This window comes from Odontesthes bonariensis, chromosome 6 (genome assembly GCF_027942865.1).
Source record: "Odontesthes bonariensis isolate fOdoBon6 chromosome 6, fOdoBon6.hap1, whole genome shotgun sequence".
NCBI classification, from domain to species: Eukaryota; Metazoa; Chordata; class Actinopteri; order Atheriniformes; family Atherinopsidae; genus Odontesthes; species Odontesthes bonariensis.
In genome coordinates, this window is record NC_134511.1 from 4025904 (window position 1) to 4047318 (window position 21415).

At 42.1% G+C, this 21415-nt stretch overlaps 3 protein-coding genes across 3 annotated transcripts in view; 2 read left to right on the forward strand and 1 right to left on the reverse strand.

Annotated features, from left to right (window-relative positions):
- rabl6b (RAB, member RAS oncogene family-like 6b) overlaps window positions 1-4363 on the forward strand; it is a 29381-nt gene extending 25018 nt beyond the window's left edge. The window contains exon 17 of the mRNA XM_075467120.1: window positions 313-4363. Coding sequence (XP_075323235.1) covers window positions 313-504 — 192 coding nt within the window. The 3' untranslated portion in view covers window positions 505-4363. The remainder of the gene's footprint in view (window positions 1-312) is intronic.
- On the reverse strand, window positions 3383-8919 carry LOC142381854 (uncharacterized). The gene is made up of 4 exons (XM_075467121.1): window positions 8825-8919; window positions 7724-8008; window positions 4908-4997; window positions 3383-4440 (listed from the first exon to the last, which is right to left on the reverse strand). Exons 1-4 carry the CDS (start codon window positions 8859-8861, stop codon window positions 4409-4411), a joined length of 444 nt encoding a protein of 147 aa, XP_075323236.1. The 5' UTR covers window positions 8862-8919; the 3' UTR covers window positions 3383-4408.
- Window positions 8920-10848: 1929 nt separating this feature from the next.
- On the forward strand, window positions 10849-21340 carry imp4 (IMP U3 small nucleolar ribonucleoprotein 4). The gene is made up of 9 exons (XM_075468899.1): window positions 10849-10925; window positions 11542-11650; window positions 11785-11868; window positions 16644-16753; window positions 18060-18192; window positions 19875-20029; window positions 20103-20197; window positions 20288-20361; window positions 21044-21340. The coding sequence occupies exons 1-9, from the start codon at window positions 10857-10859 to the stop codon at window positions 21154-21156; spliced, it is 942 nt and encodes a 313-aa protein (XP_075325014.1). The 5' UTR covers window positions 10849-10856; the 3' UTR covers window positions 21157-21340.
- Window positions 21341-21415: the final 75 nt, after the last annotated feature.

The following is a 21415-nucleotide window of genomic DNA, read 5'->3' on the forward strand; positions in this document are numbered from 1 at the left end:
GTAAGACAGTAGTGAATAAGGGTTCATGATCAGGTCAGAAGACAATGTCTGGCTTTCTTTTTGAGATGGAGTCATGATCCAAACTTTGAATAAGCTGCGAATTGATCACATGAGTAGGTCTGAATGTGGTTGCCTGGATACAACGTTTTAATTTTACAAGAATTTACAAAAATTCAGACGGCAGAGAACGCTCTGTTTTTAAACTAATGATGATGTAGAAGAGCTGTGAGGGTCACACAGTACATCGCTCACCCCCAGCACTGTGTCTTTAAAGGCTGATGGTATCAGTGAATATTTAACTTTTTCTTATAGGAGGATGAGAAGAACAAGAAAAAGCATAAACACAAGAAAAGGGACAAAGACGAGGGGGCAGCAGGAGATGACAAGGAGAAAAAGAAGAAGAAGTCTCGGCCCAAGAAGACCGAGGTGGACGAACTGGAGGACTTTCTTGGCGGAGGAACGGGATCGGTCAAAAGAGAAGACGGCGATTACGAAGAACTATAAAAGCTCCCGTTTCATCTGGAGCTGCAGATCTGCAGCCGGTGGAGTGATCGTTCCTAGTTTCCTCGACATGTGTGTGCATAAAGCAGCATTTCCAAGCCATACACTACCAACCGTACCCAGGTAAAGTAACCAAGGACTCGGCTACCTGTGCGCTCCCATCTGAGCTGCTTCCATTCCAACCAATGAGACGAGGCCCGAGGACCCACGTGCGCTGCTGCAGTGAATCTAAAGATGATGGTTTGATCATTGGTGTGGCCACAGATCGGCTCTTTGTACTCCGACATGATTGAATACGTTGGTTTGATTTTCTTTGGTTTGATACAAACTGTAATTGATCCACTCCGTATCAGCTGCTGTAAATAGGGTGATGATGTCGTCGGAACGTGTTTTAATTGCGCGCATGCTCAAAGTGACGACTGCCTCCATCGTGGTGTTTCGTTGTTTCTTTCCTACTCGTTGGTTTAAATGGTTAATGATAGATTCAGTCTTGTGTTTAATGATGAAGACAGAAAAATTTAGGTTTTTTTTCCACTCCAGGAGCACATCGTCCACACTAAGTCTGCTAAATCCGAAAATGCTTCGGTCTCACTTTCTCTCGTCTTTGTCCAACCTTTCTGATCGTTCTCACCCCACAACCGATTCCTAACGGCCTCCGAAACGGAGACATCTGTAGAGCATCTGTGCAGATTCAAAAAGAAAGCCTTCTGCTGATTTCATTCATGCCACCTGTGACCGTTATCCTGAGACTTCTCCTGCGCTGATTGTGCTCGGATGGTGTTTATTCTGCACAGCAGAACCTGTTCTGAAGATTTCTACAGCTGTAAACAAATCATTGTCTTGCGCTCAAAAAAGAAAAATCTGCCATTAACAGCAGAACAGCTAAAAAAAAGAAAAGAAGCCCATTCATGGCGTTTTTCCATTACAGTACAGTTCATCCTTCAGTTTGGTATGGTATCTGACGGTATCATATCATATCGGACGGTATCAGAGTATCATATCGGACGGTATAGTATCGTACGGTATTGTATCGTACGGTATTGTATCGTACGGTATGGTATCGTATGGTATCGTACGGTATGGTATTGTACGGTATTGTATTGTACGGTATTGTATTGTACGGTATTGTATGGTACGGTATCGTATCGTATGGTATCGTACGGTATTGTATTGTATCGTACGGTATTGTATCGTACGGTATTGTATCGTACGGTATGGTACGGTATTGTATGGTACGGTATTGTATCGTACGGTATTGTATCGTACGGTGTGGTATCGTACGGTATGGTATCGTACGGTATGGTATCGTAAGGTATGGTATCGTACGGTATGGTATCGTACGGTATGGTATCGTACGGTATGGTCTCGTACGGTGTGGTATCGTACGGTATGGTATCGTACGGTATGGTCTCGTACGGTGTGGTATCGTACGGTATTGTATCGTACGGTATGGTATCGTACGGTATGGTATCGTACGGTATGGTATCGTACGGTATGGTCTCGTACGGTGTGGTATTGTACGGTATGGTATCGTACGGTATGGTATCGTAAGGTATGGTATCGTACGGTATGGTATTGTACGGTATGGTATCGTACGGTACGGTATTGTACGGTATGGTATCGTACGGTATCGTACGGTACGGTATCGTACGGTATCGTACGGTATCGTACGGTGTGGTATCGTACGGTATGGTATCGTACGGTATTGTATCGTACGGTAAGGTATTGTACGGTATGGTATCGTACGGTATCGTACGGTACGGTATCGTATGGTATCGTACGGTATGGTACGGTATCGTATGGTAACGTACGGTATGGTATCGTACGGTATGGTACGGTATCGTATGGTATCGTACGGTATGGTATCGTACGGTATTGTATCGTACGGTACTGTATCGTACGGTACGGTATTGTACGGTATGGTATTGTACGGTATCGTACGGTATGGTATCGTACGGTATCGTACGGTATGGTATTGTACGGTATGGTATTTCATCGTATCCGATGATATCTGACGGTATCATATTGGACGGTATTGTATCGGACGGTACCAGTTGGTATCCCGTCTGTTGGCGGGATCATGACACACAACTTCCCTGTGTTTGTTTTTTTTTACGTTGCCCTGATGCAGGAGACGCTTCTATCCAATCAAAGTGGTTATTATACCGAGTGAATTTACAACCGGGTTTTTATTTCAGAAGCATTTAAATATGATTTTAGGCGTGACCGTAACGACTGAGGGCAACAGTCTGCAGCTATGATTTAAGTCGTATATTATGTGTCTTTTACACGACTTTTCAGAAGAAGGAAGCGCGTTGGTGTTGGCTGCCTTAACGCTAACGGGTCTAGATGCTCTCTGACCAATCGTTTCCCCTTCAGAGTTGAGTTTTTGGCTTTTCTGCTATGAACCTTGCATGAGATAATTATGTGATATCAACAATGGAGCCGTACCATGCAATGGAAAAACCGCGCTAAGCATGAACGTGTGATCAGTCTGTGGAGCTACTTCCTGGATACGGTTCCTTAATGTGCTGGATGAGCACATCCAGAGGTGGGTGGGGGGGAGTCGGCCCCTGTTTAGCCGCCATTTTCAGACTTTAGGCTGTTTTTCCCCCATCTAAACTTTCCGTGAGACGTCGGTCGGCCACACAGCAATTCTCCTCTTGTTCTCTGCAATTGCCTTAATGAAAGTTACCACAAGGGAAAGATGCGCAGCTGTCTCCGTGAACCATTTTAAGTGTTCTTACTGTAAGTTCTTAGCTGATTAAGTTGGGTGTAGAACGCCGCTGTCCTGGCCTTTTTATTGGTTGATCTGTAGCATCCCTGGGGGCCTGTTATGAGATTGCAGTGAAACAGGTACATTTATTTCTTTGATTCTCATTGAACGGCGGTTCTTTTAAAGGACGATGTTGATATATTTTTTTTCTTTTAAGTGCAACATTTCCAAGATGGGGTCCCATGTTTTAATCCTCGTGTTATTTATTGTTTGCATTTGTATTGTTGCGAATCTTCAGGTTTTTTTTCCTCGTGTGACGTTTGTGTGTTCGGATTGTCCTCAAACTCATCATGCAACTTTCTATGGGGTCGCAGCTTCTGAACTTCCTCCCATAACGCGCAGCCCAGCTGTGCGTTTTCGCAGCTTTTTAAGGAAATGGAACTGAACTAAAGCCCTGAATTACCTGCTCGTGATCGACTGAGATGCATCTTCCGTAAAACTCGCATCGAAATGTTTCAAACAGGTAAAACAAAACAGGTAAAAACATCTGGATGTGTATTTCAGACACGGATTTCATACGGTTTTCCATTTGTCACATGCAGACGCTCGGTTGGTTTACAAAGAAATAATGTTTGATATCTCCAAAGTGGAAACTATGCAGCATTAATCCTGAATACTGTGCTTCGTTTGTCTCATTTAAGGATAAATGCTGAAAACTCAGTTTCAAGCAAAGCATGAGACTTACATGTACAGCAAGAAAAGAATGTATAAAGTCTATAAATGAGTATATATCTATATAAATGTATGTAGATATATATGTCTGAAGGGCTTTTGTTCCAAAATGCTCCGACAACCTGTGGAAGCAATATTTGCTGAAATCTGAAAAATAAAAGGAAGTTCCATGTCAAATTCTGCTGATTTAAAGTAAAAAAAAAAAAACGTTGCTCAGAGTGAAACGCACTTTAGAAATGATCATTTCCAAACGGATGTGCAGCATTTTGGAGTAAAAACCCTTCGTTTATTTTTCACCCCATGACATGCTCCATCTTTACACTATGTGTGAGTTTGCTTCTGTTTGGTTTGTCCAATAAATGCAAACTTATTTCTTCATAAAAATGAAAGAAATCTGGGCTTTTCTTCGGTCTGCGACGTCTTCTCGGGACTCCGCCTCCTTGGTTGGGAGCTCCGCCCTCAGCAGCAGCATCGAGCGGCTCTTCTGCTGTCTGAGGAAAGAAAGAAGGGAAGGAAATCCAAATCCAGTTACTTTAAAGGCAGTTCAGGATGTTAGAATTCTCTTTAAAATGGAAGTGTAATAATAAGGAGGGCTCTAGCTTCCAACAGTGTTTTGTTGTTGCTGTGGAAGAGAAATGTGGGCCTCGTGTGAATGAATCGTAGAAGTTTTCTAAAGTGCAGCAAAAACTGTAACAATTAGTATCCTCAGACCCCTGATTTGTGTTTAAAAGGAGGGGTGATGCAACACGATGGAAAACACGCCTATGTCCCTCCTTTTTTTTAAATTACAGACTTGTTTATAGATTCTGAATGCAATAAGTTGGTCAGTGAACACACTTTTTGTGCTTTTTGGGCTTGAATTTGAATAGTTTCAGACTAAAACCGAAGAACTTCAGCTGTTCTGTGGTGGCAGCCACAAAGATCTGTTTGTAGCGGTGGAAAACAAGAACAAACATACCTGCTGAAAACAAGTGGGCGATTACGGTGGCTGCGGGCAGCAGAGGCATCAGAATCCAGCGAGCGAAACTCCAGATAAAAGCACCGGAGGCTGCAGAGGAAGCAAAGATGCAGCTGTGAGATTCGGCTGCTGGTTGTGCAAGACATGAGCTCCACTGTACGGTTCAATATCAGGTGATAGAAGAAGATCGGCTTTATTTTTCAGTAGAAAACCATGAAATAAAACATTTTTAAAAAAGCTCTAATTGACCCCGGACACTCAACACAATTTAGAGGTGTAGTGATATTCCATAAGCTTGAAGATATCAATACAGATAATACTCATCACATGGTTTAACCCCAGCTGACATTACTGAAGGCAGATCCAGTTTTTAAAGTTTGTTTCCTCCTGTTTGGAGCGTAATTCAATTGCCACATCAGTAAAACTCAGAAAGCAAAGATGGAGTATTCAGCAGGCAAAATATTTCTCAGGTTTCCATTGATATGCCAACAATTATGCGAATTGTTACGGTTAATGCACACATTGATGTAAAAGGCTGTTTCTTCAGACAACATTATTGTTTCCCGTTTTCTTTTTCTATGCTGAACGTATTCTGAAGTCATGTTTCTATGTCAGCTCATCAGAACTGGATCATTTCTGTTTAGCCGCTTTAACACGAACACAAACGTCCACGTCAGCCATTCTAATCTAATAAAGTTCTGATGCTGGTCCATAAAGCTCTGAAGGGTCCAGGACCAGAATGCATCAGTGACCTCCTGACCCAGTATGAACCTTCCAGACCCCTCAGGTCATCTGGATCCGGTCTTCTATCAGTTCCCAGAGTCAGAACCAGACATGGAGGAGCTGCATTCAGCTTCTATGCTCCACATGTCTGGAACAAACTCCCAGAAAGCCTCAGATCAGCTGAAACACTCAGTGTGTGTTCCAAACCGCATACTTCTCCTACTACTCCTACTAACTTTTTGAGTTAGTATGCGAGTTTGAGTATGCGAGAAGTTCCCGGATGCACACTAGATTCTCCGAAATGTTGGGTATGCATCATGAGGTTACTACTCATACTCAAACTACCCAAGATGCAACGTAACGTGACGTCGCCGATCGTCATTTCCTGTCAAAACGGCAGTTTCAAGCTAGCTACAACAAGGGTAGGTTCACTTCCTGTTTTCAAAACAAAAGCACTAATTGTATCGTAATGGCTTTCCCTATGATAAAAGGCAACGGGTATTTTACTTTGTGAAAATAACCGGAAGTGCGTTAGCTCACTGCGGCTAGCTTTAGTAGCGCCGAATTCGTGGGAACAAAATTGTAAACAGCCGGTATTTTGTCAGGTTTTCAACACGTTGGGGATCTAAACGACTACTTTCTCACCTGAAAATGTTTCAAATGTTGCTAAAGTTTACAGAGTTTAGAGCTTAAGGGAAATCCGCTTCAGGCCGGCTGATTTCGGCTCGGGCAGGAGCGCAATGCATTGTGGGTAAATGCTCTGCATACTGTCTGATCCATGAGTATGCGGTTTCGAACACAGCCTTAGTGTGTTTAAACCCAGGTGGAAGACACACCTGTTTTCAGCTGTGTTTGAATAAAGCTCCATATCTGAAGCTCGAGTTTCAAAACTTAATCACATTTTAACTCCTGATTTTATCTATTGTTCTTATTTCTTTCTTTTTTGTTTAAAATTTAAATCATGCTTTTTATTTCTACTGTTTTAATGTCTCTGTAAAGCACTTTGAATCGCCTTGTTGTTGAATTGTTCTGTACAAATAAACCTGCCTAATCTGGACTTTGTCCGAAGATTTTCCGCCTCTTCTCCTTAAACTCTGGAGAACGTCAGCAGGTGAAACTCCAGAGCAGATTATCTGCAGTTTCTCTTAAATAAAGGGTTGATGTCTCATCATTAACATGTTTAAAAGCACTACTGGGAGCCAGATTAGAGTAATCTGAGCGTGTGGGTGGGACTTAATCTGGTGGTTTGGGTTCACTGCGAGCCGCTATATTTAGAAGCTGCATCTCTGCAGACCTGTGCTCACAGGAAACAACAACTTGAGCATCTAATCCTTAGAGCTCTGCACGTCTGAAACCCAAGCAAAAATGATAGAACAAAAATACCATTTAATAAAACTAGGGCTGGGCAACGATTAAAATGTTTAATCTAATTAATCTCATGATTTCTCTGATTAATCACGATTAAAAATTAATCCAAAAGTAGTGTATAGCCTTTAGCATTTAGTTTTATTTTAAATGTGCTGCCATATGAATGAAAGTGCCATAACATTTGTTGTGCAAACACACTTTTAACATCAGCATCTTTCTGTAGTTTTTATGTAGAAGCCTCGCTCCACTGTCTGTTTCCTTGAATGACTTGCTGCTATCAGTTGTGTGTTTTGCCTTTAAGTGATATTTTAGACTGGAACTACTACGCTGAGAAGACAATTCAACTTGGCAGTGTTTACAGATGACTTTGGTTCTGTCGACTCCGCCGTCTGGAAGAACTTTAACATGAAAATGGCCGAGTAAAAGTTCCGTACCCTTCTCCATGTTTGGTGGATCCGCCGATTACTTTCTTTTCTGGTTCCACAGCAGACAGCAACAGACTTTTACAAAATAAAAGCCTGTGAGCAACAGATTTTTACAAAATAAAAGCCTGTAAGCAACAGACTTTTATAAAATAAAATAACTAATAAAACCTGCGTTAATGCGCGATAAAATATTTGTCGGCGTTAAATAATGAACGCGTTAACGCGATAATAACGAGTTAACTCGCCCGGCCCTAAACAAAACAAATGCTGGTGACTCCTTTGATGTTTCCCGTGACTCACAGCTGTGGAAGTAGCCTTCGGCCAACTTGACGATGGTGTCATTTCTGCCCAGCACGCCGCACCAGTACACGCCGCCCTGCCGCGGCTCCTTCACCTCCACACTGAAGGAGTGCGAGTCCCGGGTGACCCTCACCCTGTTTCCGTCCAACATGTGAGCGTCCTCGCTGAAGGCGAAGCCCGAGCAGCACTCCGCCGAGCTCTGCCGGCACCAAACCCTCAGCGGGCCGTTTGGTTTTTCCTCGTAGGGACACGTCAGACTCTGCCAGAGCAAGGCTTCACTGCCACCTGCACACGGTTACAAACAGACACATGATTACAACACCAACATTACAGAATGCAAAATATCCTCAGCGGTGCAGGTGAGAATCTGTATTTTTGCATAAAAGAAGCCAAAGTCTGCGAGGTTCTCCATTAGTTGGGATACTTTGAATACTTTAACCCTTTGTGCAGTCTTAACATTCTGTTTACTCCCTACCAAAGCCCCAAAATAAAGCAACTTAATTGAATTTTAAATCCAAAATCTATTTTGCAAGATGAAACCACCTGTTATTTATCTATTCAACTCAACTCAATACATTTTTTATCATGTATTTTTTGTTACACAATACAAAAAGACAATCACCAGTTTTCAGGATTACACTTTTTTTTTTTTTTTTACCACAAACCAACTGTCAGTTGGACCAACAGTTTTCTTGTTTTCTCAGTTTTCTTTTACATAATAAAGGTTTATTATTGCTATTATATAAATGTGAAGTAATTACTTCTGAATTATATTGAAAGGGAAAAAAACAGTGAACTTTTTTCTGGTGTTTAAATGTTTTTATAATTCACGGGTCAAAAATGACCCATAAGACAATCTTTGTACCCTAGTGGTGTACAGCCCACATGGAAACATAAACAAAAATAAAGTGTGACTTTTTCTAATGATGGGGCCCCTTTAGGAAAAGTCATAACATTTCAAGTTGGAGAAAGATAGTTTAAGGTATTTTTTCTACAGCTAAACATGGTGGTGGGTCACTTTTGACCCGCAAGACAACAGGAGGGTTAACACATGAATATAAATAGTAAACTGTAAATGGTAATGGTGATGTGGACACTTACCCACTGAGCACAGCAGTATCAGGATAAGAACATACATGTCCCTCGTACCGGCTGGTTCTGCTCGGGTCTAATGTGAAGAGGAGGAAGCGGAAGATAAACTTTTAAAGCGTTCTGAACCTCAGGAAACGTCTGCGCCCTCAGATGTTATCTGACTTTAATATCATCTGTTCCAGTGACGTTTCTGCCTTTTTCTTTTTTTCTTTCTTTCCTCTTCATTTATTGGTAAAATCCCCTGGCAAAAAAAAAAAAAAAATATATATATATATATATATATATATATGTAAATTTAAATGTAAATGTACTTTATTTATACAGCCCTTTACAGACAATCCTTACGGTGTACCAAAGTGCTTTACAGCAGGTAATAAATAAAGAGAAGAAGAAGTAAAAACAATAAAAGAACAATGAAAGCAATAAAATACAACATTAAAAGTTTAAAATCAGTTCTATAAAGGACAGGAAGCCAATGGAGGGAGTTCAGAACAGGAGTGATGTGCACACGCATGTTGGCGTTGGTTAAAGACGGGCAGCAGCGTTCTGCACCAGCTGAAGGCGGCTGAGAGAAGACTGGGAGACGCCCACATAAAGAGCATTAAAATAGTCTGACCTTGAACTTATTAGGGGAAAGAATGGTCACCACTATTAAAGGATGTTAAAACACGGATGTCTCAAAAAAAAAAAAAGATATTGTTTTAATCAAAGTGTTTTTCAGATCAAAGCTTTCATGGCAGTTTGAGTCGATGGAAAAAAACATTCTTCATCAGTCAGGTTGGAACTCGCTCGTATAACAGCTGATCAGCTTTACAGGATGGAGCCACGTCACAGATCACGTCAAGAAGTAGAAATGTCTTTCCTGTCGAGCAGTTGGACAAGATGCCTTATCATAGTACAATATAATGTAAATGATCCATATACCCTATATTTCTTATTGGTTCGGTCTGCTCAGTTAAATTTATTTTTACCTTTATTGTTAAATGTACAAATCTGTTTTTATTTAGTTTACTGATGTTTATTATTATTGCTATTATTATTATTTACCCTACTCTTCATACTGTAGATTTGTATATAGCTGATGTTTATTCTCTGATGATTATTCTTGCTTGTTTTTCCTTTAATTGTTTACATATCTTTTATACTGTACGCTGTTGCAACACAATAATTTCCCAAATTGGGATGAATAAAGTATCTCTCTCTATCTCTCTCTCTCTCTCTCTATCTCTACATCTATCTATCTATACATCTATATCTATACATACATACATTTACTGTAAAGGTAATGGCTGCCACCCCCCCGATCCTTTACCATCAGTGATGGTGGAAATGTGCCTGTTTTTTTCCTACAGTTAGCAATCTTTATGTTACTGTGGACCTGTACCAAACTAAAGATCCAGCATCCTCTCCCTGCCGGATTTAACCCACTTTAACTGTCTTCTTCTGTTTAGGTGTTACTGTAATGAAGGTTTAAATCCAGCAGCTTGTGAAGGTCAGCAACCTCCCTCTATTAACTGCAGACTGCTTTGTATTATTATTACTATCATATTATTATCAAAACTTCCACAGGTATGTTTAGAAATACAAAACAGAGGGTGATTTTATCTGTTTTATCTGTCTGTGGTGTTAGAGTGGGTTCTTGGTTTGAATCCCGGCTGGGAAAGGCTTCAGAGAGCTTGAGTTGGAGTTTGTTGGAGCTATTTATTCCTCATCTTCATTACTTTGAATTTTTCTTCAAATTTATTCTTAGTTTACTTTATATTTTGGGGGGTTATGTACAGAGTTTATTTGTAGTTAAATAATTGTTTGTTTTTTGTTAGTTTATGTAATTTAGACATGTTTTCCCTGTTAAATAAATTAATTTTCTGTCCTATTTATTCAGTCATTCATTCTATCAAACCAAACAGGCTAAATTAAAAACCTCTAAGTGTTGGGATTCCGTATTTTTTTTTAAATTTTTCCTGTCAAATCGTCGTGATCTTTTATTTTGAAAATCTTGTCAACCAGTATCGCGACCTTTCATTGGCCGCCATGTCAGCCAATGAGGGAAAGCCTTTTTGGAACGTGTTTCTTTCTCCATGTGAGTCGCTTCCAGTTAGCTGCTATCATGGTAAGTTGGGAAAAAAACGTCTAATTTCTTTCAGATTTATTTCCTAAGCGGTGTGATGTAAACATGTCCGACGGAACTGTGAAGTTTAAATTTAACTTTAAGCTTTTTCCCCTCATGTTCCATAATTTTTTTTAGGTTTTCAGAGCTAAACATCTCTTATTCTGTAAGTTTAATTAGCCAGAGATGGTAAAACCCAGTGGGTCGCCACGAAAAACGTGCTGATGCTCTTTATATTTCCCGGAGCCACAAATATCCGGCAGAAGCATGTTGGAATTGACAGATATTCAGATGATTAATGTGGAATTAAGTCATTTCGCTAACTTGGGACTCGTGTTTGTGAATCAAAACAAAGATGGCTGCCCTGCCGGGTAGCTGGAGATAAGCTAAAACTTAGCCTTTTTAAATGGACATGGCTCTGCTACACAGGTGCTAATACTGAGGAAATGATGCTGAAAGTTAGCATCACAGCTAACTAAGCTAACATGTTTAACTGAGCTGAAGCTAACATGTTTAACTGAGCTGAAGCTAACATCTTTGCCATATTCTGCCATACTGATCAGGGAGTTGTGGCGTTTTAAAAGGCGTCTGAAACAGAGTTTCTGTAATGCTTCTGCAGCTTCGTCGTGAGGTGAGACAGAGGCGGGAGTACCTGTACAGGAAGGCCCAGGAGGACCGGCTAAGGACCATAGAGGAGAAGAAACAGAAGCTGAAGGGCGCACTAGAGGGTAATATGATGCATTTTCGATTCTGCTGCTACTTTTGTTACCGCTGCACTTAAATGACATAACTGTAAATGTTCCCACCACAGATCCTGCTTTAACCCATCCTAATTTATTTACTTATTTTATTTTTATTGCAGAAAACCGTCTTCTTCCTACTGAGGTGCGCAAAGACGCCCTGCAGCTCCAGAAGCTGGTGGAGTACGATGATGAAGGGGCAGAAGGTGAGTGTTCGTATCCTTCCACCTAACATCAGCTGTCCTGTGTGTGTTCGTATCCTTCCACCTAACATCAGCTGTCCTGTGTGTGTTCGTATCCTTCAACCTAACATCAACTGTCCTGTGTGTGTTCGTATCCTTCCACCTAACATCAGCTGTCCTGTGTGTTCGTATCCTTCCACCTAACATCAGCTGTCCTGTGTGTGTTCGTATCCTTCCACCTAACATCAGCTGTCCTGTGTGTTCGTATCCTTCCACCTAACATCAGCTGTCCTGTGTGTGTTCGTATCCTTCCACCTAACATCAGCTGTCCTCTGTGTGTTCGTATCCTTCCACCTAACATCAGCTGTCCTCTGTGTGTTTGTATCCTTCCACCTAACATCAGCTGTCCTGTGTGTTCGTATCCTTCCACCTAACATCAGCTGTCCTGTGTGTGTTCGTATCCTTCCACCTAACATCATCTGTCCTGTGTGTGTGAACGTATCCTTCCACCTAACATCATCTGTCCTGTGTGTGTGAACGTATCCTTCCACCTAACATCAGCTGTCCTCTGTGTGTTCGTATCCTTCCACCTAACATCAGCTTTCCCGTGTGTGTGAACGTATCCTTCCACCTAACATCATCTGTCCTGTGTGTGTTCGTATCCTTCCACCTAACATCAGCTGTCCTGTGTGTTCGTATCCTTCCACCTAACATCATCTGTCCTGTGTGTGTTCGTATCCTTCCACCTAACATCAGCTGTCCTCTGTGTGTAAACGTATCCTTCCACCTAACATCAGCTGTCCTGTGTGTTCGTATCCTTCCACCTAACATCAGCTGTCCTCTGTGTGTTCGTATCCTTCCACCTAACATCATCTGTCCTCTGTGTGTTCGTATCCTTCCACCTAACATCATCTGTCCTCTGTGTGTTCGTATCCTTCCACCTAACATCAACTGTCCTGTGTGTGTTCGTATCCTTCCACCTAACATCAGCTGTCCTGTGTGTTCGTATCCTTCCACCTAACATCAGCTGTCCTGTGTGTGTTCGTATCCTTCCACCTAACATCAGCTGTCCTGTGTGTGTTCGTATCCTTCCACCTAACATCAGCTGTCCTGTGTGTTCGTATCCTTCCACCTAACATCATCTGTCCTCTGTGTGTTCGAATCCTTCCACCTAACATCATCTGTCCTCTGTGTGTGTTCGTATCCTTCCACCTAACATCAGCTGTCCTGTGTGTTCGTATCCTTCCACCTAACATCAGCTGTCCTGTGTGTTCGTATCCTTCCACCTAACATCAGCTGTCCTCTGTGTGTTCGTATCCTTCCACCTAACATCAGCTGTCCTGTGTGTGTGAACGTATCCTTCCACCTAACATCAGCTGTCCTGTGTGTTTGTATCCTTCCACCTAACATCATCTGTCCTGTGTGTTCGTATCCTTCCACCTAACATCATCTGTCCTGTGTGTTTGTATCCTTCCACCTAACATCAGCTGTCCTGTGTGTTCGTATCCTTCCACCTAACATCAGCTGTCCTGTGTGTTCGTATCCTTCCACCTAACATCAGCTGTCCTGTGTGTTCGTATCCTTCCACCTAACATCAGCTGTCCTGTGTGTTCGTATCCTTCCACCTAACATCAGCTGTCCTGTGTGTTTGTATCCTTCCACCTAACATCAGCTGTCCTGTGTGTTCGTATCCTTCCACCTAACATCAGCTGTCCTGTGTGTTCGTATCCTTCCACCTAACATCAGCTGTCCTCTGTGTGTTCGTATCCTTCCACCTAACATCATCTGTCCTGTGTGTGTTCGTATCCCTCCACCTAACATCATCTGTCCTGTGTGTTTGTATCCTTCCACCTAACATCAGCTGTCCTGTGTGTTCGTATCCTTCCACCTAACATCAGCTGTCCTGTGTGTTCGTATCCCTCCACCTAACATCAGCTGTCCTGTGTGTGTTCGTATCCCTCCACCTAACATCAGCTTTCCCGTGTGTGTGAACGTATCCTTCCACCTAACATCATCTGTCCTGTGTGTGTGAACGTATCCTTCCACCTAACATCAGCTGTCCTGTGTGTTCGTATCCTTCCACCTAACATCAGCTGTCCTGTGTGTGTGTTCGTATCCTTCCACCTAACATCAGCTGTCCTCTGTGTGTTCGTATCCTTCCACCTAACATCATCTGTCCTGTGTGTGTTCGTATCCTTCCACCTAACATCAGCTGTCCTCTGTGTGTTCGTATTCTTCCACCTAACATCAGCTGTCCTCTGTGTGTTCGTATCCTTCCACCTAACATCATCTGTCCTCTGTGTGTTCGTATCCTTCCACCTAACATCATCTGTCCTGTGTGTGTTCGTATCCTTCCACCTAACATCATCTGTCCTGTGTGTGTTCGTATCCTTCCACCTAACATCAGCTGTCCTGTGTGTTCGTATCCTTCCACCTAACATCATCTGTCCCGTGTGTGTGAACGTATCCTTCCACCTAACATCATCTGTCCCGTGTGTGTGAACGTATCCTTCCACCTAACATCATCTGTCCTGTGTGTGTTCGTATCCTTCCACCTAACATCATCTGTCCTGTGTGTTCGTATCCTTCCACCTAACATCATCTGTCCCGTGTGTGTGAACGTATCCTTCCACCTAACATCAGCTGTCCTCTGTGTGTGTTCGTATCCTTCCACCTAACATCAGCTGTCCTGTGTGTGTTCGTATCCTTCCACCTAACATCATCTGTCCTGTGTGTTCGTATCCTTCCACCTAACATCAGCTGTCCTGTGTGTGTTCGTATCCTTCCACCTAACATCAGCTGTCCTCTGTGTGTTCGTATCCTTCCACCTAACATCAGCTGTCCTGTGTGTTCGTATCCTTCCACCTAACATCAGCTGTCCTGTGTGTTCGTATCCTTCCACCTAACATCAGCTGTCCTCTGTGTGTTCGTATCCTTCCACCTAACATCAGCTGTCCTGTGTGTTCGTATCCTTCCACCTAACATCAGCTGTCCTGTGTGTGTTCGTATCCTTCCACCTAACATCAGCTGTCCTGTGTGTGTTCGTATCCTTCCACCTAACATCATCTGTCCCGTGTGTGTGAACGTATCCTTCCACCTAACATCAGCTGTCCTGTGTGTTCATATCCTTCCACCTAACATCAGCTGTCCTGTGTGTTCGTATCCTTCCACCTAACATCATCTGTCCTCTGTGTGTTCGTATCCTTCCACCTAACATCAGCTGTCCTGTGTGTGTGAACGTATCCTTCCACCTAACATCATCTGTCCCGTGTGTGTGAACGTATCCTTCCACCTAACATCAGCTGTCCTGTGTGTGTTCGTATCCTTCCACCTAACATCAGCTGTCCTCTGTGTGTAAACGTATCCTTCCACCTAACATCAGCTGTCCTGTGTGTTCGTATCCTTCCACCTAACATCAGCTGTCCTCTGTGTGTTCGTATCCTTCCACCTAACATCATCTGTCCTCTGTGTGTTCGTATCCTTCCACCTAACATCATCTGTCCTGTGTGTGTTCGTATCCTTCCACCTAACATCAGCTGTCCTCTGTGTGTTCGTATTCTTCCACCTAACATCAGCTGTCCTCTGTGTGTTCGTATCCTTCCACCTAACATCATCTGTCCTCTGTGTGTTCGTATCCTTCCACCTAACATCATCTGTCCTGTGTGTGTTCGTATCCTTCCACCTAACATCATCTGTCCTGTGTGTGTTCGTATCCTTCCACCTAACATCAGCTGTCCTGTGTGTTCGTATCCTTCCACCTAACATCATCTGTCCCGTGTGTGTGAACGTATCCTTCCACCTAACATCATCTGTCCCGTGTGTGTGAACGTATCCTTCCACCTAACATCATCTGTCCTGTGTGTGTTCGTATCCTTCCACCTAACATCATCTGTCCTGTGTGTTCGTATCCTTCCACCTAACATCATCTGTCCCGTGTGTGTGAACGTATCCTTCCACCTAACATCAGCTGTCCTCTGTGTGTGTTCGTATCCTTCCACCTAACATCAGCTGTCCTGTGTGTGTTCGTATCCTTCCACCTAACATCATCTGTCCTGTGTGTTCGTATCCTTCCACCTAACATCAGCTGTCCTGTGTGTGTTCGTATCCTTCCACCTAACATCAGCTGTCCTCTGTGTGTTCGTATCCTTCCACCTAACATCAGCTGTCCTGTGTGTTCGTATCCTTCCACCTAACATCAGCTGTCCTGTGTGTTCGTATCCTTCCACCTAACATCAGCTGTCCTCTGTGTGTTCGTATCCTTCCACCTAACATCAGCTGTCCTGTGTGTTCGTATCCTTCCACCTAACATCAGCTGTCCTGTGTGTGTTCGTATCCTTCCACCTAACATCAGCTGTCCTGTGTGTGTTCGTATCCTTCCACCTAACATCATCTGTCCCGTGTGTGTGAACGTATCCTTCCACCTAACATCAGCTGTCCTGTGTGTTCATATCCTTCCACCTAACATCAGCTGTCCTGTGTGTTCGTATCCTTCCACCTAACATCATCTGTCCTCTGTGTGTTCGTATCCTTCCACCTAACATCAGCTGTCCTGTGTGTGTGAACGTATCCTTCCACCTAACATCATCTGTCCCGTGTGTGTGAACGTATCCTTCCACCTAACATCAGCTGTCCTGTGTGTGTTCGTATCCTTCCACCTAACATCATCTGTCCCGTGTGTGTGAACGTATCCTTCCACCTAACATCATCTGTCCCGTGTGTGTGAACGTATCCTTCCACCTAACATCAGCTGTCCTGTGTGTTCGTATCCTTCCACCTAACATCAGCTGTTCTGTCTGCAGGTGTCAGCTCTCACATGGATGATGAGTACAAATGGGCCGGAGTGGAAGATCCCAAAGTCATGGTCACAACGTCCCGAGACCCGAGCTCCAGACTCAAAATGTTTGCCAAGGTGCGTCCAGCCTCTCTGTCAGATTTCATTCTCAGGTCAGAGGTTGATAAATGATGTTGGCCAGACCTAAACTAGCTGCTGAAGGTTCTGGGATCACTTACAGCCCTTTGTTGAGCTGCCTCTGAGCGCAGGAGTGAAACCTGAGCCGCTGGCAGCTTCTGATGCTGAAATAAAAGCATCTCATCAAGGAGTAGTGATCCAAAAAAAAAAAAAACTGACGACATTAAGATGCAAACGAGGCAAGCAAACATCTTAAGCAAATTCCTGAAGCTTTCTGTTAAATGGATCTGTCGGTGACTAAATGAGCTGCACCCGACAGGTTTCAGAGGCCTTACAGGGACTGATATAGGGCTGGGCGATTTTATTTATTTATTTTTTTTATCTTTTTCGGTTTGAATATTAAACCAATTAAACCAATCAATTTTATTTTCCTACGGTTTTTTAAATGGCTGAACCGAAAGATGTCGATTTAAAAATGTTTCTAGACAGATTTGTCTTGCTTTAAGGGACTCCATAGTAGCCTCCGCTCTCACTTTGCCTGATTCGATCACATTCCCCGCGGCACCGACAGACATAACATGCAATAAAAATGTCAACAAACAGATGAAGAAGAACTCCTTCCTAAAAATGGTTCTGCTTCAGCTGTATGGAAGTGGTTCGAACAAACAACTGTTCTGTGTAAAGTTTGTAGAAAGAACACGGGAACACAACAAACTTATTCCAGCACCTCCGACAGAGACGTGCGGTGGAATGGCAGGAGTGTGCAGCACTAAGATGCTAGCAGATGCTAGCTCAAGCCTCAAAGTGCCAGCAAAAAAAGCATGTAACCATGGCAACAGCCATTCCTTATGACAAGAAAGGGCCCCGGTGGCAGGTGCGGTGACTTATTACATAGCAACAGATAAGGTCTCCATCTATACCGTAGAAAAAAACGGGTTCATTAAGATGCTGCAAACGATGGAACCGAAGAATCAACTGCCCCGGCGCAAGCATTTCGCCACACTTGCATTAATTTGTGCACATTAATGACAGCCAAGTGGTGCTGTTTTTATTTTTGTTTTTCATTCTTTAACTGATTTGTTCGCATAGGCCTAGACTACTTGGTAATTCTCAATTGCGTCAATAAAGAAAATATGTATTTAATTTTTGCCTTGGTCTGGTTAGTTTAGAGAAAAACAGAAAAAAATCGAAAATCGTCCAAAAAATTGAGATTTTATTTTTAGGCCCTAAATGAGATAAAGCTCCGCTGAGGCGGTCCTGATGAGAGCTGGAGAATGACGGGATGTGCTTGTATTTGCTCTTCCAGGAGGTGAAGCTGATGTTTCCAGGAGCCCAGCGCATGAACAGAGGAAACCATGAGATCGCTGCTCTGGTGCGAGCCTGCAAAGCCAACAACGTCTCCGACCTCATGATCGTGCACGAAACCAGAGGGCAGCCCGGTACGCTCGCTGCTTCGGCTTTTCTTTAGTCCCTGAATGTTGTTTGTTATCGTGATGTTGATCCAACAGAACATTTTGTGTTGGATGTGGCCTGGAAAACAAACTTGTCGTGTTTCTTTTTGTCCTGTGAAAGCAAACTGCCCTCTGTACAGAACCATTACTATGCTGATGACAGCCACATCTATGTGCCACTTTCAGCCTCCCTCCACTGGCTGTCTGTGCCTTTTAGAGTCCATTTTAAGATTATTTTATTTGTTTTTAAATCTTTAAATGGACTCTCTGAGCTGCTCCATCCTTAGGCATCCTGGAGGCACCGAGGGCTAAAAAAGAAGCTCAGAGGAGATGGAGCCTTTTTTCCGCTGCCGGTCCTAAACTGTGGAACGACCTCCCATTGCACATAAATAAAAATAAATATGAAAAATCTAATTTATTTGTAGCACATTTCATGTCCAAAACAATTCAAAATGTTTCACATAAAATAAAAGCATTGCAGCAGGCAGTGGAAGAAGCATTAAAAATACATAAAAGAATATAAAGAGACACAAATGAAATAATTTAAATGAATTTAAAAACAAGCAACAGTCCAGATAAGTTCAAAGATATCGTGCAGATTTCATGCATAGACACATGAGAACAGAAATGTCTTTAACCTGGATTTAAAAATGTCTCCATTTGGTGAAAGTTTAATCTCCACTGGCAGTTTGTTCCACTTGTTTGCAGCATAACAGCTAAATGCTGCTTCTCCATGTTTAGTCTGGACTCTGGACTGGACCAGCTGACCTGAGTCCACATCAGACAAACACCTTCACCGTCCATTTATTTTTTTAAATCTCGTCTATGGAAGTTTTTCTGTGCCATCAGAGTTTGAATACGAATTTCTAATATTGAATTTTTACAGCATCAAAATCAGTCTTTGAATTTGAAAAACCAACAGTGTAAAAAAAAAAAAAGGAAAAAAACCAATTTCTAAAAACAAAAATCAGTGTGAAAAAATTCATCCAACGGCAGCCAATCAAGTTCCGCTCCATTGGACAGATCAGCCATGTCCACCAACACGGGTGATGCTGCTTCGGTGAGTGAGTTTACTTTATTTTCCATTTGTGTTAGTAAAATTGAGTAATAGATATTACTCAGTATCTATTACTCAATATCTATTGAGCTGATCTGTCCAATGGAGCGGAACTTGATTGGCTGCCGTTGGATGAATTGAGACAGGGATCGATTGCTTCTACCTGTTTACCCGGATGTTGAGTCTTTTTCCACTGAATTTTTATTTTATTTTATTTATTTTTATTTTTTTTCCACTGAATTTTTTTGAAGTTGAATTTTCCACTGATTTTTGTTTTTAGAAATTGATTTTTTTTATTTATTTTTTTTTTACACTGTTGGTTTTTCAAATTCAAAGTCTGATTTTGATGCTGTAAAAATTCAATATTAGAAATTCGTATTCAAACTCTGACGGCACAGAAAAACTTCCATACTCATCTTAAAACCCATTTTTATTTCCTGGCTTTTAACCCAGCACGAGACTCTGTTTCTGTTATTGTTTTAATATTGTTATTGTTTTTACATTGTTCTTATGTTTTATGCCTTACACTTTGTGCTGTTATTCATGTACAGCGCTTTGTTTTAAAGGGCTTTATAAATAAAGTTGAGTTGATAAAGTTTCTGTCTGTCTCCAGATGGCCTGGTCGTGTGCCACCTGCCGTTCGGACCCACGGCGTATTTCACGCTCTACAGCGTGGTGATGAGGCACGATGTTCCCGACATCGGCACCATGTCCGAGGCCTACCCCCACCTCATTTTTCACAACTTCTCCTCGCGACTCGGCACCAGGGTGAGCGCCGGCTGTGATATTCTCTTTCAGCGCTTTGTTTTGTGCGTGCAGCTAATTAAATCTGCCCTCGCAGGTGTCGAATATCCTCCGGTATCTGTTTCCAGTGCCGAAGGACGACAGCAGGCGCGTGATCACCTTCGCCAACCAAGAGGACTTCATTTCTTTCAGGTGTGTTTGAAAGTAGCTTCTTATTGAAAATGCCTTTTAAACGTTTTGCAAAGCAGTAATTAAAATTATTATTGTTTTTCTTTTTAATAGACACCACACCTACAAGAAAACAGACCACAAGAATGTAGAGTTAACCGAAGTGGGACCCAGGTTTGAAATGAAATGTAAGTATGGATGCACAAGCTGTCCAGAGACTGTTTCTGGGCTTATTTATTAAAGGGGAAGTTCGTCTTTTTTTGTTTTTTAAACCTGGACCTTATTTCTGGCATAAAACATGTTCATCTACTCACCGATAACAGTTTGGTGAAAGTCGGCGTCCTTCTGAAGATATTTAGATCACTGGAGATCGGCGTGTATCCAATAATAAGGCATCATCTGTCTTTATGTCACCAATACTTTAAGACCAATGAATGAATGAACGCGTAATATTCAGAGGCGGGCCTGGCTAGATTTAGGCCCTGGGCGAACCACCCCTTGCCAAAAAAAAAGAAGACTTCCCCGCCACCAACACAACAAGATATTATATTATTTGTATTATGTTATTATATATATTCTTAAATACAAAAAGATACCACATGTAGCTTACAAAATGCCATGTCAATGTATATTAAAAGTTATTTAAGTTATTTAATTTAGCATATAGCTCATAACCATAAGAAAATCCACAGTCAGGACTTCTTGTTGTGTTGCAAACACAAACTGGACCAGGAGTTTTAGGAGTTACTTCAAACTATAGAAGTTGAAAACAGTAAAACTCCAGGGTACAGATGCCGTATAAATCAACATATTTGAGAGAAAAGTGTAATGAAACTGTAATGTTGTGGCATTTTCCCTTTTTCTGCTCAGTGTACATGATCAAACTCGGCACCCTGGAGAACGAGAGCACCGCAGAGATCGAGTGGCGTCACCACGCTTACACGCACACGGCCAAGAAAAGGCGGTTTCTCAGTGTGCAATAAGGGGAAAAAGCCAATAAAGAGTAACCCGGGAACTGTCAGAAACTGCATTATCATTAATAATGTGACTGTAATGTTCAAATAAACTGAGCTTTTCCTTCTGATTTCACAGTTACTAAAGATCAATATTGTGCTGTGTATATAATATCTGTTTTGTAATAAATAAATAAAAAAATGTTTCTACTGATTTGCATCGACTTAATTGTGTTTTATTTGGCCAATTATGGAGAAAAACATTAAAATAACGCGTTGGTTTGGATTA

Excerpts from the sequence above, each read along its gene's own strand:
- LOC142381854 (XM_075467121.1), bottom strand. The coding sequence starts at position 8,861 with ATGTATGTTCTTATCCTGATACTGCTGTGCTCAGTGG. Across the intron at positions 4,998-7,723 it reads CGAAGGCTACTTCCACAGCT|CCTCCGGTGCTTTTATCTGG; the intron begins GTGAGTCACGGG and ends CTTCCTCTGCAG. Across the intron at positions 4,441-4,907 it reads CGCCCACTTGTTTTCAGCAG|ACAGCAGAAGAGCCGCTCGA; the intron begins GTATGTTTGTTC and ends TTCTTTCCTCAG.
- imp4 (XM_075468899.1), top strand. The coding sequence starts at position 10,857 with ATGAGGGAAAGCCTTTTTGGAACGTGTTTCTTTCTCCATGTGAGTCGC. Across the intron at positions 16,754-18,059 it reads GACTCAAAATGTTTGCCAAG|GAGGTGAAGCTGATGTTTCC; the intron begins GTGCGTCCAGCC and ends TTGCTCTTCCAG. Across the intron at positions 20,030-20,102 it reads CCTCGCGACTCGGCACCAGG|GTGTCGAATATCCTCCGGTA; the intron begins GTGAGCGCCGGC and ends CTGCCCTCGCAG.